Source organism: Impatiens glandulifera, chromosome 1, assembly GCF_907164915.1.
Source record: "Impatiens glandulifera chromosome 1, dImpGla2.1, whole genome shotgun sequence".
Lineage (NCBI taxonomy): Eukaryota > Viridiplantae > Streptophyta > Magnoliopsida > Ericales > Balsaminaceae > Impatiens > Impatiens glandulifera.
The window spans coordinates 66,444,149-66,458,492 of NC_061862.1; the positions used below are offsets into that span (position 1 = coordinate 66,444,149).

Sequence of the window (14,344 nt, forward strand, 5' to 3'; positions counted from 1 at the left end):
CTAATTAATTGAAAGTTAGACGTTGGTCTAACTGCTTCAGACAAGTCTGAGGTAGAACCGGAATTAGACGTGGTAGTCTAACTCAGTGGAGTTAGACGTACCAGTCTAATGGTTATTATAATTAGACGGGTTGTCTAATTAATTGAAAGTTAGATGTGGGTCTAACTCCTTCAAACAAGTCTGAGGTAGAACCGGAATTAGACGTGGTAGTCTAACTCAGTGGAGTTAGACGTACCGGTCTAATGGTTATTATAATTAGACGGGTTGTCTAATTAATTGAAAGTTAGACATGGGTCTAACTCCTTCAGATAAGTCTGAGGTAGAACCGGAATTAGACGTGGTAGTCTAACTTAGTGGAGTTAGACGTACCCGTCTAATGGTTATTGATATTAGACGCGAGTCTAATTATATTACACTAGGTGGTCTAATAGACGTTTTTCATTAGAAGGAGTTGACTTATTTCATTAGACTGATTTCTCCAAATCCGTCTAACTGAAATGCGTCTAATGCTCTGTTCAAGCAGTACGCTTGAATCTAGCATTTCTCCTACCCACGTGTTATAGTTGTACCCTACTCCTGCTCCACTTTCCTGTGAAGATTAGTACAACAACTATATGCATCCAATCAAGGAATGCCACGTAAGAGAATTTTTTCTCACATTACCCAATTTACAGGTACATCCCTGATGGAATATTCGGCGCACTACCAGTTCGGTATGGCCACGATCCTTGTGCTCAGAACCTGTTGTGTACAATGGAGGCTTTCCAATAGAAGAGCGCCACGTATCATTCTTGAAGATTCGACCGTTAGCTCATGATCAGTATTTAACCAATCCTTAGAGCAACGGACGAAGCACGAGCAACCTAGCTAATTTCCGAACGAACAAGCATTCTGATTTTGCAGAGAAAGACTACTCAATCATCTTGCTTACTGAACTCATTCTTGAAGCTTCTTTCTGATTGTACTGTGTGTGAATAGAGATATAGATCTAGAATCAAAACACCATTAGCTGAGTGATATTCTTCATCTTCTTGTAATTGAACAGAAAGTGTTCTGTTCAATAGTGAGCTAAGTGTGTGTGTAAACTGTATTTGATTCTCATCATATAGTGAATCCTTCCGGTGGTTGGAAGAAGGGGTGACGTAGGACAGTTTCTCCGAACATCCATAAACAAACTGCTGTGTTCTTCATTTCTGTCATCTTTTCATATTTCATCTTGTGCTTCAAACCCAAGTAAACAATTCCGCCTTGAATCTATTTCAAGTGTTTACACAAGTTTGCGTAGAATAGAAAGCGAATTAAATCCCTAACAGGATTTCTTTCAAACCGTTTTTCATAAGCCTTCATCCTTAGCTAGACCCCCGTCTCTAACGATAAAGCCGATCCTATCAATGTACATGTATTTTTTTGTTGTATGTGGATGACATGTTGATTGTTAGCCCATGTCTGAATTCTATTATGCATGTGCAAAAATCGCTTTTTGAAAATTTTGACATGAAAGACTTAGGTGATGCTAAGAAGATTTTGGGCATGAATATTATTAGAGATAGAGCAAAATTTTCTCTTGTGTTGAATCAAAGTGTATATGTTGCTAAAATTTTGAGTCAATTTTCTATGTCTGATGCTAAATTTGTGAATGTGCCTCTTGTTTCCCACTTTGTGTTAAGTAAGTATAGTCTTCTAAGACTGTAACTGAAATAACTGAAATGCTATAGGATCTGTTATGTATCTCATGATTAGTACTAGGCCTGATATAGCATATGTAATTAGTTGTTTGAGTAGATTTATGTCTAACCTTGGTATGCCTCATTGGAATGCTTTGAAATTGCTTTTGAGATATCTAAAAACCACTATTGATGTTGGCTTGACTTTCTCTAAGTGTTCTGTAGGTACTAAGTTGGTTGGTTATGTGGATTCCAATTATACTAATGATAAGGATAATAGAAAGTCTACTACTTCCTATGTGTTTACTTTGTGTGGCTCTTGCATAAGTTGGAAGTCTCAACTTCAACCCATTGTTGCTTTATCTACTACAAAATCTGAGTATGTAATTGTCACTGAAGCTTTTAAGAAAGCAATTTGGCTTAGAGTTGTTTTGTCTAAAATTGTTTTCTTGACAAAAATGTGGTTGTGTTTTCTGATAGTCAATTTGCTATTTAACTGTGTAAAAATCATGTTTTTCATGATAGAACTAAACATATTGATGTTAGGTTTCATTACATTCGAGATATTGTTAAGTTAGAGAAAATCACATGTTCTGATCACATGTAATGCACTAAGCTTCGATCCCTCACCCTTTGCCTCCTTTTCCTTTAAACAAAAGTGCGTCCCGAGCCTAACTTCGTTTCTAGGCCTTCCCCCCAAGCCTTATACATCCATTCGATCCACTTGAATCGCTAACGAGCCAATCAAAGAAGTAATCTTCGGTCGAACCTTCCTCCAAAACTGAAGTTGATCCTGAACCTAAGTTTAGGTCATTTTTATGACATGTTTGCTTTATACTTTTAATTCTTTTAACTTCTTTCCCCAATTTAATACCTAAAAATATTTTATAAAAATTTGAAAAAAATATAAAACGGTTTAAAATATTTTTCTTAACCAAAATAAATAATTCCATAATTTTTTAGAACTCATTTGCATTTCTTTTTATCAATTTTTTCAAATTTCGGGAGCTCATAACTTGAGTTCCAAAACTTCAAAAATTATGAGAAAAAGTGATAAATGAATTTTATAATTTTATCAATACTTCCATACTCGAAATTCCAATTTCAGACAAGATTTATGCCTTATTTTCCTTCTCATAATAAATCTTTCGTCTATTATTTTCACTTTTCAGCACTTTTCAGTCTTGTCTAATTTTATAAACATCCTAAACTCACTTCTAGAACTAGAATATGTATGGTCCATTTATACATAAACTACAACATTAGACAAACATTTAGGTTTGGAATTCATACACAAGTGTAATAATTTTTAAGTTTAGTATATACTGTCCAATTATGACGGGTGTGTGGGTTATAGCGCCGATGCCCTTTCTCACACGTCACCAAACATGAATCCTTAAAAAATGAATTTATGGAATTATTTTATTTCTTAATTTCTTAGAAAGCAAATTAGGTGGCGACTCTAAATCTTAATTTTGGTTCATCATCTCATGTTTGGACTATACACCTCTTGAAAGAGTGATATTCTCGTTTGTTTTACAATAATCGAGGGAAAGGTAAGCCAATGAATTTTAGAAAATCAAATACACAAAACAACGTTTTAAAGACAAATGAACTAATGAGTTGAGATTACCATTTTGATTCCGAGTCCCACACTTTTCAAAGGATTCGAGAGAAAAGTAAAACATGAAACTCAGACATGTTTGAGTTTTTGTTTTAAAAGAAAGGAGGTCAACTAGAAACAAGCGTACAATCTTACTCGAGTTAATTATAAAAAAAATTAGAGTTTGTTTGATTAATTATTTGGATAATTATACTTAAGAGAGAAAGGTTGTGCCGTGTGTACTTGATAAATGAGATGGTAATTATGTTTTATGTTTTGTTTAATATTAATATTAGAGTGTTCTTATAATTTATGTGTATTTTTTATCTCTCAAGTTGTGTTCATTTTTTTATATTTAAATAATATTTAAAATAAATAACTAATTTTATAAAAATAATTAACAACAAACTAGCATCGTTTGGACTGATCTACCTGTTCCAAACTTTTAAAAATAATAATAGTTATATTAGTTGTTTAGTAATTATGTTTACGATACCATTAAATCACACTCTCAAATTAATTATACACATTATTTTTTTAAACTTTGTTTCAATCTCATAACTATAACTTTTTATTATTTGTAGTGGGGTTCACGGTTAATTCTTTTCTACTTATAAAGTCACTGGTCAATGTACTTGACAAATAAGTTTTTAAATTTCTTTTTATCACATTTAACTAGTAATTAAATCTAATTATAGTTAGAATTTAAAGGAGAAAATGATATATTAGATTATTTTATATATTTTTTTACGTAAAAATATCATAATAATTTTAAATTATTATTAATTAATATATATATATATATTAAATTATTATATATTTTTTTTACCAGGAATAATATAATAATTTTAAAAAATATATTATTAATTAAATATATATCACATTAATATTATTATTAATCGGTTAATTACATAAAAATGTTATACATGTTTTATACCGATAATATTAATACATTAAGGTAATTATGCATTAAATTATTATATATATATATATATATATATTTATAAAAAACAACATAATAATTTAAAAAATATATATTATTAATTAAATATATATCATATTAATATTATTTAATAGTAACATAAATTTATAACATAATAATTTTAAATAATTATTAATTAAATAAATATCACATTAATATTATTTGTATGTGAGAATTTAAAAAAGAAATTATGCATTTAATATATTATTTTTTCTTTTAAATTTAATAATAGTTAGGTTCATTAGTTAATTGAAAAAGAAGTGAAATTTTAAAAATTTGTGAAATTCACATATAGATATCATCGAACAACCGAATTCACATGTTACGTCTGACCAAAATTCTAGTATAATTATTTAGAAGAGCTTCTGGTAGTGTTCAAAATTACACATTTAATATAGAGATAGAGAATCAAGACTTAAAATCTACATAAATAATTAAAATCTAAATAAAATTAAGTCATTAAGTTGAAAAGTTAATAATTAAGATGACTCAATAATAAATCATTAAATCAATAACATAAATATAATTCAAGTCCAACAAAATATAAAAATAGAGATAATTAAGAAAATTAAATGTCGAGTCCTCAATTTAAATTTAAAAATATCCATTATCATCGCCACTAAATGGGTCTTGATAAACCCCTGTGCTTATTCCATTCAAACCCATGGCCTCCTCCATTGCTGCCAGCATGAGATGATGATCAGATATCTCCGGCTGGCTTGTTCCATCATTTATCATCTTGCCGGCCGGTGTTCCCATCGCGGTATTAACTTCTGGATCCATGAATGCATTATAATCATAAGGATATGGACATGGCGCTACAGCTCCCATGGTGTTCTGTTGGTTTACTCCCGAAAAGGAGGAGGAATTACCCGTGAGGAAATAGGGAGGAATATAAGAATGGGGAGGAAGAGATGGCTCAAATTCTAATGGGGTACCATTATAGGCTGGAGTACTGTCTATGGCATAGGGAAAATTGGTAATTAACGAGCTGGTTGAATGTGGCATTAATGGAGAAGATGGTGCTGGTGCTACCGTGAAAGGAACAAGAGGCGGCGGTGGCGGCTGCAACTGCGACCGTTGGATGGTAGAAGATGATCCACCAACATAGCCTTCCGGATTATGAGACAAAGCATTGCAGTGAATACGTGTGGCCGAGCTGTCCAAATAATCATTGGAGAATATTGATGTGACAAAAAGTATTCAAGAATTGATAGAAAAATATGAAATTGAGTTAAAAAATCACCTTCTAACCACTTGATCACAGTCAGAAAGGTATACTTTGCACTTCTTCATATGAGCCTTTAGGTCAGCCTCCACAGCGTACAACTTGGAGCATTTTCCGCACTTCCATTTCTTCTCATTGGAGTGTTTCCGACTATAATGCCTCCTTATGGCGGTGACATCGCCTAAGGCTCGGCTCCGGTGGTGATGTTTGCATGTCCGTTCAGGACAGACATACACTCTCCTCCTGTTTCCATTATCCAACCGTGGTCTTAGATTCCCATCCATGTTGTGGCTTTTAAGGTGTAAATGAAGATTTTGCTCACGCTGAAACCCTTTGTAACATACTTGACATACGAACGAGTGAGTGCTTAACAGCCGATTGGGTGATAAGGAAATCACCTCGGCATCCGGATCTGTACACAATTATATAAATTAATTTAAAGAGAAAATTTTCTTAACTAATGTGCTATGAGTTCGAGTTTTCATGACCATTTAAAATAGTATTCAAGATAGGATTTCTCACCAGGGGTTCCGGGAGGGTTTCGTGTCCTTGTAACTCGTGATGACGACGCCATTTCAGAATCAATGAATTCTTGATCTTTCCTTCCTCGAAAATCCAGGCACTTCAAATCCAAGAAACTCAATTACACAGGTAAGAGAATGGAAGTTGAGGAATGGAGATAAATAGTAAAAGAAGATATTTATAGGGAAAAAAATAAAGCAACCATGGTTAAGTATAATAATAACTATTATGTAATCTTTAACTCTCACCTACTTCCAACCACTAGTGAAATTACATTCAATAGTTTTTTCATGTGAAATAAAAAATTCACTATTATATTTCTTTCCCTAGTATATTTTTTCATGAATCTTCTATTGAAGTGTAGAGGATTAATCTTTCTAAGTAAAATATTTACAAGTTTGTCCCAAATCAAAGTTTCTCATCTTAACTCGGGTTAATTAAACGGTTAGATAAAAGTTTTTTAAGAAAAGATAAAGTGGTCAATATAATCTCGGCCAGGATTTTTAAAATTTTAAAATTAATGAGAAAATATGAATTGAGCATATTTTCTACATTTATTAAGACAATAACGATGACGTTATTTTTTAATTAATAAGAAAGGTGAAATGTAATCTACTCATATTACACTAATGTGCTTTACATGATTTATATTTTCAAATATTCTTAGAATTATAATGTTTTAAATAATATGTATGTACACGTGTCGTGGTGCCTTCCTGTGCAATCTTTGACTCATGTGTGATTATCCTCCTTCGTCTTCATGAAGATTTATTAAAAGTTAAACAGAATGAGTTCGAATAAAAGAAAAGAATTAGACTAAAGAAAGAAATTTGGTTATAGAGTTACCCCATGATATTTTGTTAATCGTGACAAAACCAACATTAGTAAAAATATAGCAACGACGACGGTAAACACCGTTGTTGTTGGTCATTCAATGTTGAAGATTCAACACGAACAATGTTTAGACCCGTCACTATTGCTCCTGTCGCCAGCATTTTGCGACAGAATCTAATACCGTCGCTACTATTCTTTTTATAAAAACATTGATTTTGTTTCTTCATTTACCAATTCTATTTAATTTGTATTTTTTTTTCACTAAATTTCATTTTTTCTACTGAATGTTAAGGACTCTGTTTAATGTAATAATATTATAAAAATAAATTATTAAATATTTAATTAAACAAACATATAATTGAATAATTACACTAAATTCTTAACTTATCACACAAATTTTTATGCCAAAATTCTATTAAGCGACTAATTATCTTTTCCTACGTGCATAAGTATATGAACATGTACTATTTGTAGAGAGTTCTTTAATTAAGAGACTTGAACCTGATAAATGAAGCCAAAAAAGAAGAAATACAACCATTGGTATTAGATTTTTTGGAGATTGCTGTTAGAAAAATTAAGTAAATTAATTTTAACCAGCCAGAGAACTTAATTAGTCTAAATTTTCATGTGCATGAACAGATCAAGCCGCATAAACCGGCTGGTGAACATACCAAAGCAATCCGGTTCCAAATGATCAAGCCATGATCAAAGGGATCGGCTTCAACATCTCAACCAGACCGGCTAGCAAAAAGGTTTTCAATTCCAGCCGGACCATATTACGAAAAGATCAACCGGAAACTTCGAAATATAAGATGACGTAAAATGACGAGATAAATACTTCTTGGGAAAATAAGATCCGGATCAGAAGCATGCCATAAAAACAATGATGATCTGCTTATCCAAGATCTGAAACAAAATTTGAATCAGACAGCCAGAACGTGCATGCTTTCCATGTGTCCAAAACTGCAAGCCGCTCACGTCATCAAAACCTGACTGGTGTATGCATGCTTGCCAAATGTTAGAAAGGTGAAACGTGCACGCAACATCTCTGAACCGGCGTGGTTTCAGAATTAACAATCCTACGGAGAGAGAAGAAAATGACAGTTAGAACATTATTCACTATAAAAGGAAGACAAAGGAACTTCATTAAATACGTTTCCTGAACATTAAGAGAGAGAAAAGAAATCTCACACGCGATCCTAAATAACAGTTTCAATTGTTGAAAGCATTGTTACTGTATTGAGTTATTGTGTTACATCAGAGTGAAGTGGTGTAACCGGCGAGTAGCGATTAAGGCTCGTCCGGCATTGTGTGAGTGTTGTAACATTCAAGTTAGTGGAAATTCTTCTCATAATCTGAGAAGAAGAGGTGACGTAGGAGAGTTTGCTCCAAACATTCATAAAAAATCTCGTCTTATGTCTTTTCCTTATTTCCTACTTACCTACACTAAAATCGAACTATTACTAACCGAAACATAATCCTTAATCAAACCGATACATCTATTCTCTCTAACCAATCCCTTACAAAATATCATCCAAAGTCTTGTGTGTTGCTTCAAGCTGAAACAGATATTTCCGCTTTTGAACCCGGTTCAAGAGTCTGTGACAGTTTGTGCGGTGTTAAGAAATGGTTTTAGTCTTTAATCGGACAATCACCAATCAGAGTGTGCGTTGTTGTGTAAACGGTCACCCCCAAAACCGGAACCCCGGTACTACAAGGGCGATCCCAATCCTAACAAGTGGTATCAAGCCAGATTCTTAACACTCAAGAAACCAAAAAAGATGGGAAACATGACCCACAACGATAAACCACCGATGCTAAACAGTGAACGTTTAGCAGCTGGAAGAAACAGATGTATCTACATCTGATTATGCTGGATGATGAGATGAGCAGAGTTCTGAAGGAAGGACCGATAAGGATCAATAAGGAGATAGATGCATGGACGACTGAAGATCGGAGAAGAAGTAACCTGGACAACCATTGCACGAGACACATCTACAAGACTATAGATGACAACACACTGAGCAAAATCTCAGATTGTCAAAATGCAAAGGAAGCCTGGGAAACGATCATACAGATTAATGAAGGAAATGAAAGAACAAAAGAAAACAAAATCTTGGTGGCAACTCAAAAATATGAGAACATCATGATGAAACCAGGAGAAAACATGAAAGAGTTCAGCAACCGGTTCACCAGTGTGGTCAACGAGTTATAAACACTCGAAAAGAGATACGATAACCGGGAGATAATCATCAAAGCCTTAAGATCACTACCGAGCACATGGGATATCAAGACCATGGTGATGAGGGAGTCAAGCAACCTCGGGCAGATGAAGCTACACGATGTGTTTGAGGATCTAAAAGCATACGAGTTCGAAATAAAGTCTCGGATCGAAGACAAAACATCAACGTCAACCGCAACCAGAGCTCTGGTTACTTCGGTGGAACCGACGGTCCGCGTATCAACCATTCCGGCTCCCGTCAAAAATGCTGACCAGATCAGTGAAGACGTGATGGCGATGCTAGCACAGTAATTCGGGAAATTCATTAAGAAGAATCAACCACCATCAAACAACAACTTCAATTATAATTACATTGATAAATCTAATAAAAGATGTTATAACTATGACGATTTTGGACATTTCAGGTCAGAATGCAGAAAACCAAGAAGAGACGACCGAAAACCGGGAAACAATTATCAAAACAACAACTATCAAGGTAACAACTATCAGGGTAACAACTACCAAGGAAACGACTACCGAAGGAACAACTACCGAAGGAACAAGTACCAAGAAAACTACTACCGGAGGAATGACAACCAAGGAAACGATTACCGAAGGAACGACAACCAGCAAATCGATGAAGGAAAGGAAACTCAAAAGGCACTCATCGCATACGATGGTGGAAGCGAATGGGCATATTCCGACAAAAAAATGATGAAGAAAGAGTAACCTGTTTCATGGCAAACGAAGAAGAGATATTTGATTTCTCCTCTGATGAATTTATTAAGGAAGATCTGATTTCTGCACTCAATGAAATGGTCGATGAGTTTAAAAACATATCTACATATATACCGACTCGGTTAGAACATGAAAACGGAGAGTCAAGTGGTACCGCTGGTGAGCCATGCGAAACTACGGTATATGAACCGGCTGGACTATCCTTAGAAAATGAGGAGACAGTTCAACCGGCAACTGAAGAAAATGAACGAACACCATATATTATGGCTGCTTGGGAAAGATCCCGTGAAGCTGTAAATCAGATGTGCAAATATAACCAGCACCCTAAATGTAAATTTGGTATTGGATACAAAGAAAACAAATCCGCCAAACCAAACAACTCTAATGGGATGAAACTCACAAAAGACAATCTTCCTTTTGTAAGATTTGTCAAGAGCTCTTCAACCAACAGTGAGGCAAAAACTGTCCTAAAACCGGAACTAAAATATGTAAGTCCAACTGACTCGGAGAAATGGTTTCACCCTAAGAGAAGGAAAGTCAACTGGCCAAAAGACAAACAAACCAAAACACGCCTACCTAAAACTAATCAAAAATCTTCATCACAATGACACAAGGCACTGTTAAGAAAACAAGAAGCTAAAATAAACATTATTAAAACCATTACCGGGAAAGTAATCCGACTTATTCTAGTCTAGATCCCAAAGTGACTAATCAACCACGGACCCAACTGAATGTGGGTACCAGAAATGCGTAAATATTTCTTTTTTGCAGGTTAGGAGAAACAACTGGCTAAGAAATTCGGAATGGTATCTGGATAGCGGATGCTCAAGACACATGACCGGCAACAATGGACTACTAACCGACATCATTCATGAAACCAGAGCTATAATCACATTTGGTGACAATTCAAAAGGTAGAACCGTGGGCAAGGGAAAGATTGTCCATGGTAACCTGTCTATAAATAATGTATTGTTGGTAGAAAATTTGCCTTTCAATCTATTAAGCATTAGTCAAATGTGCGATATAGGATACACGGTTGAGTTTCATAAAAATGCATGTTTAGTTAAAAATCATCAAGGTGATACATTACTAACCGGTAACCGGATAGGGAATATTTACAAAGTTGATTGGAAAACTAAGATTGAAAACCCTGTATGTATGATAGCTGGAAATGATCCAAACTGGCTTTGGCATAAACGGCTAAACCATTTGAAATTTAAAACAATAAACTTATATGTTCCAGGGAATTAGTTCACGGTTTTCCAAATGTCAAATTTTCAAAAGACAAAGTATGTGCTGCATGTCAAATGGGTAAACAAATAAAATCTTCTCTTAAAACCAAGGGAAACTATCAATCCGAACGATGTTTAGAACTTTTGCATATGGATCTGTTTGGTCCAGTTAGGGTAACAAGTATTTGAGGCATGCAATATACTATGGTAGTAGTTGATGACTATTCTAAATTTACTTGGGTAACATTTCTGGCTTCTAAAAATCAAGTAACTTCAAACCTGATTAAACGGATTTTTAGGATACAAAATAAAAAATCCATTCGGGTAAACAAAATCAGAAGTGATAGAGGAACCGAATTTATAAACAGCAATTTAACTACTTTTCTTGACGATTCCGTCATTAGGCACGAGTTGTCTAGTGCTAGAACTCCTCAACAAAACGACCCGGCTGAGAGAAGAAACCGAACTCTCAAGGAAGCCGCGAGGTCAATGATAGCCGATTCGGGTGTTGCTCAAAAATTTTGGGCTGAGGCTATTAATACCGCATGTTATACTCAAAACCGGTCTCTAGTCACTAAACGATTTTATAAACCCTTTTAAAATATACTATGACAGAATTCCTAACATCCGGTACTTTAGGATTTTTGGTAATAAATGTTATGTTCACATCAACGGCAAAACTTATTTGACCGCATTTGATGCCAAATCTGATGAAGGAATAATGTTGGGGTATTCAGCCGTAAACAAAGCATATATAATTTATAATACTAGAACTTTAACTGTTGAAGAAACATCTTACGTTGTTTTTGATGAATCGGTTGAACGAAATACTACATTACCCTTCGACCTTCACAACAGAATGGAAAATTTCAATATCTATTCTGATGATGAAGATGAGGTTCTAATCAAGCGGTTGATGCTGAACCTCAGCCTGATCAAGCTCCATTACCGCAGAAAGTTGACTCTTCAGTTTCAACTGAAGAAATCAGTCGGTCTTACTCTGTTCAGCCTACCGATCAGTCTAACCTTAATCAGTCAACCGAACGCTTGGAAGACACGTCTCGGATAAACCTTAGAAGGAATAAGAATCATCCTCTTAAACTAGTAATAGGTAACATCTCATCACCCGTCCGAACTAGACAACAAAATTTGGAACACTATGAAAACTCAGCTTTCATATCACAAATTGAGCCGAAAAAGGTGGATGAAGCATTGTTAGATCCCGATTGGATTTTAGCAATGCAAGAAGAACTAAACGAGTTTGAGAGAAATAAAGCCTGGTACTTAGTTCCTAGACCGAAATACAAACCGGTTATAGGAACACGATGGGTATTCAGAAATAAACTCAATGAAAACGGTTTAGTTACGAGGAACAAGGCCCGATTAGTGGCTCAATACTATAAATAGGAAGAAGGAATTAATTTTGAAGAATCATTTGCTCCTGTAGCTAGATTTGAGTCCATTAGAATATTTCTAGCATTTGCAGCTTTCAAAAATTTCAAAGTTTTTCAAATGGATGTTAAAAGCGCTTTTCTAAACGGTGAAATAAATGAAGAGGTGTATGTTAATCAACCTCCAGGTTTTAAAAATCCAGAACACACAAATCATGTTTACCGGCTAAACAAAGCCCTTTACGGTTTGAAATAGGCTCCAAGAGCCTGGTATGATACATTAACAAAATTCTTATTTGATCACAAATTTACAATAGGTTCGGTTGATAAAACTCTTTTCAAGTTTGAGAAAAAGGAACACATATTACTTGTTCAAATCTATGTCGATGATATTATTTTCGGATCAAACGATCCAAAATTATATGATAAATTCTAAAAAATGATGACTGACAAATTTCAAATGAGTATGATGGGAGAACTAAGTTTCTTTCTAGGGCTTCAGGTGAAGCAGAACGAAACCGTAACATTCATAAGTCAACCAAAGTACACAGCTGAACTATTAAAGAAATTTGGAATTGACACATGTGCTGCCGCGGCTACACCGATGAGCTCCTCCGTAAAGCTAGACAAAGATGAGGACGGTCAAGCAGTCGACATCACAACAAATCGAGGAATCATTGGGTCATTACTTTATCTAACAGCCATCTGACCGGACATCCTGTTCGCAGTCGGAGTATGCGGGAGATTTCAAGCGAATCCAAAACAATCACACTATACCGCGGCTAAAAGGATCTTAAAATATTTGAAAGGAACTCAAGATGTGGGACTTTGGTACCCAAAAGATTCAAATTTCAATATCATAAGCTACTCAGAGGCATGCTGCAAAATCGATCGAAAGAGTACAAGTGGGACTTGCCAATTTCTGGGAGATCGGTTAGTGTCATGGAATAGTAAAAAGCAAACTTCAGTTGCAACATCAACAGCAGAGGCAGAATACCTAGTAGCTGGAAGCTGTTGTGCACAACTCCTCTGGATCCAACAACAACTAAGGGATTTCGGTGTAACTGCTGAAGAATCGTCAATATTCTGTGACAACACCAGTGCAATAGCGATCACATATAATTCGGTGTTGCACTAAAAAACAAAGCACAATGACATAAGACATCATTCATCCAGGAGCATGTTCAACAGAAACACATCTGGTTGGAGTATGTCTCAACTGAACAGCAAGTGGCTGACATTTTCACCAAACCGCTACAGGAAACTAAGTTCTCTTATTTCAGAAACATTCTAGGACTTACTGATAGCAAACAACTCATGCCATAGACATAACTGCATGCTTTCAAAACACATCATCATGAAAACCCGGGGTATGTGTTTAGGGAGAAGTTCTTGCTTCTCAAACTGTACCTTAATAGGACATTAAACCTTCAAGGATGCTAACTGGAAGGAAGTCTCCGTTTATGCCTGACAAATTCATATTACCAAATCACATGTATTTACATATTGAGCGGTTCAAATGACTTGATAAAGCAGATAGCTTAATCCAAAGCTAAACAAATGCGATCTGACTCGATACTTCTTCACACCGGAATAAGCTATCTCGATAAAACCGGTCATTAAAAACCAACTAGTAAAATGCATCATGGTTTCAGTAAATTGAACTTCTCCAGCTAACTTGGGACGGATAACCGCGTTTCCATGCACACCTTGAAAATGAAACCTATAAATCATAAAACAATCTACCTCAATCGAGATGACGACACGTGTCCATCATCAAGAGAGGTAGACTAACATTATGTCCATATATTTATTTTCATCGTGAAAAACTTTAGTAATGATTACTATTGCATTGGAACTAAACATTATATACATAAACAATTAACTCCTATTAATTAGCCGATGACATCACTAAGCACGCTTATCCTA

General features: G+C 34.9%; 1 protein-coding gene across 1 annotated transcript; it reads right to left on the minus strand.

Annotated features, from left to right (window-relative positions):
* Positions 1 to 4,843: 4,843 nt before the first annotated feature.
* Positions 4,844 to 13,734, minus strand: LOC124930679 (protein indeterminate-domain 12-like). Its single transcript, XM_047471017.1, has 5 exons — positions 13,717 to 13,734; positions 13,379 to 13,549; positions 6,000 to 6,099; positions 5,496 to 5,889; positions 4,844 to 5,408 (listed from the first exon to the last, which is right to left on the minus strand). The coding sequence occupies exons 1-5, from the start codon at positions 13,732 to 13,734 to the stop codon at positions 4,844 to 4,846; spliced, it is 1,248 nt and encodes a 415-aa protein (XP_047326973.1).
* Positions 13,735 to 14,344: the final 610 nt, after the last annotated feature.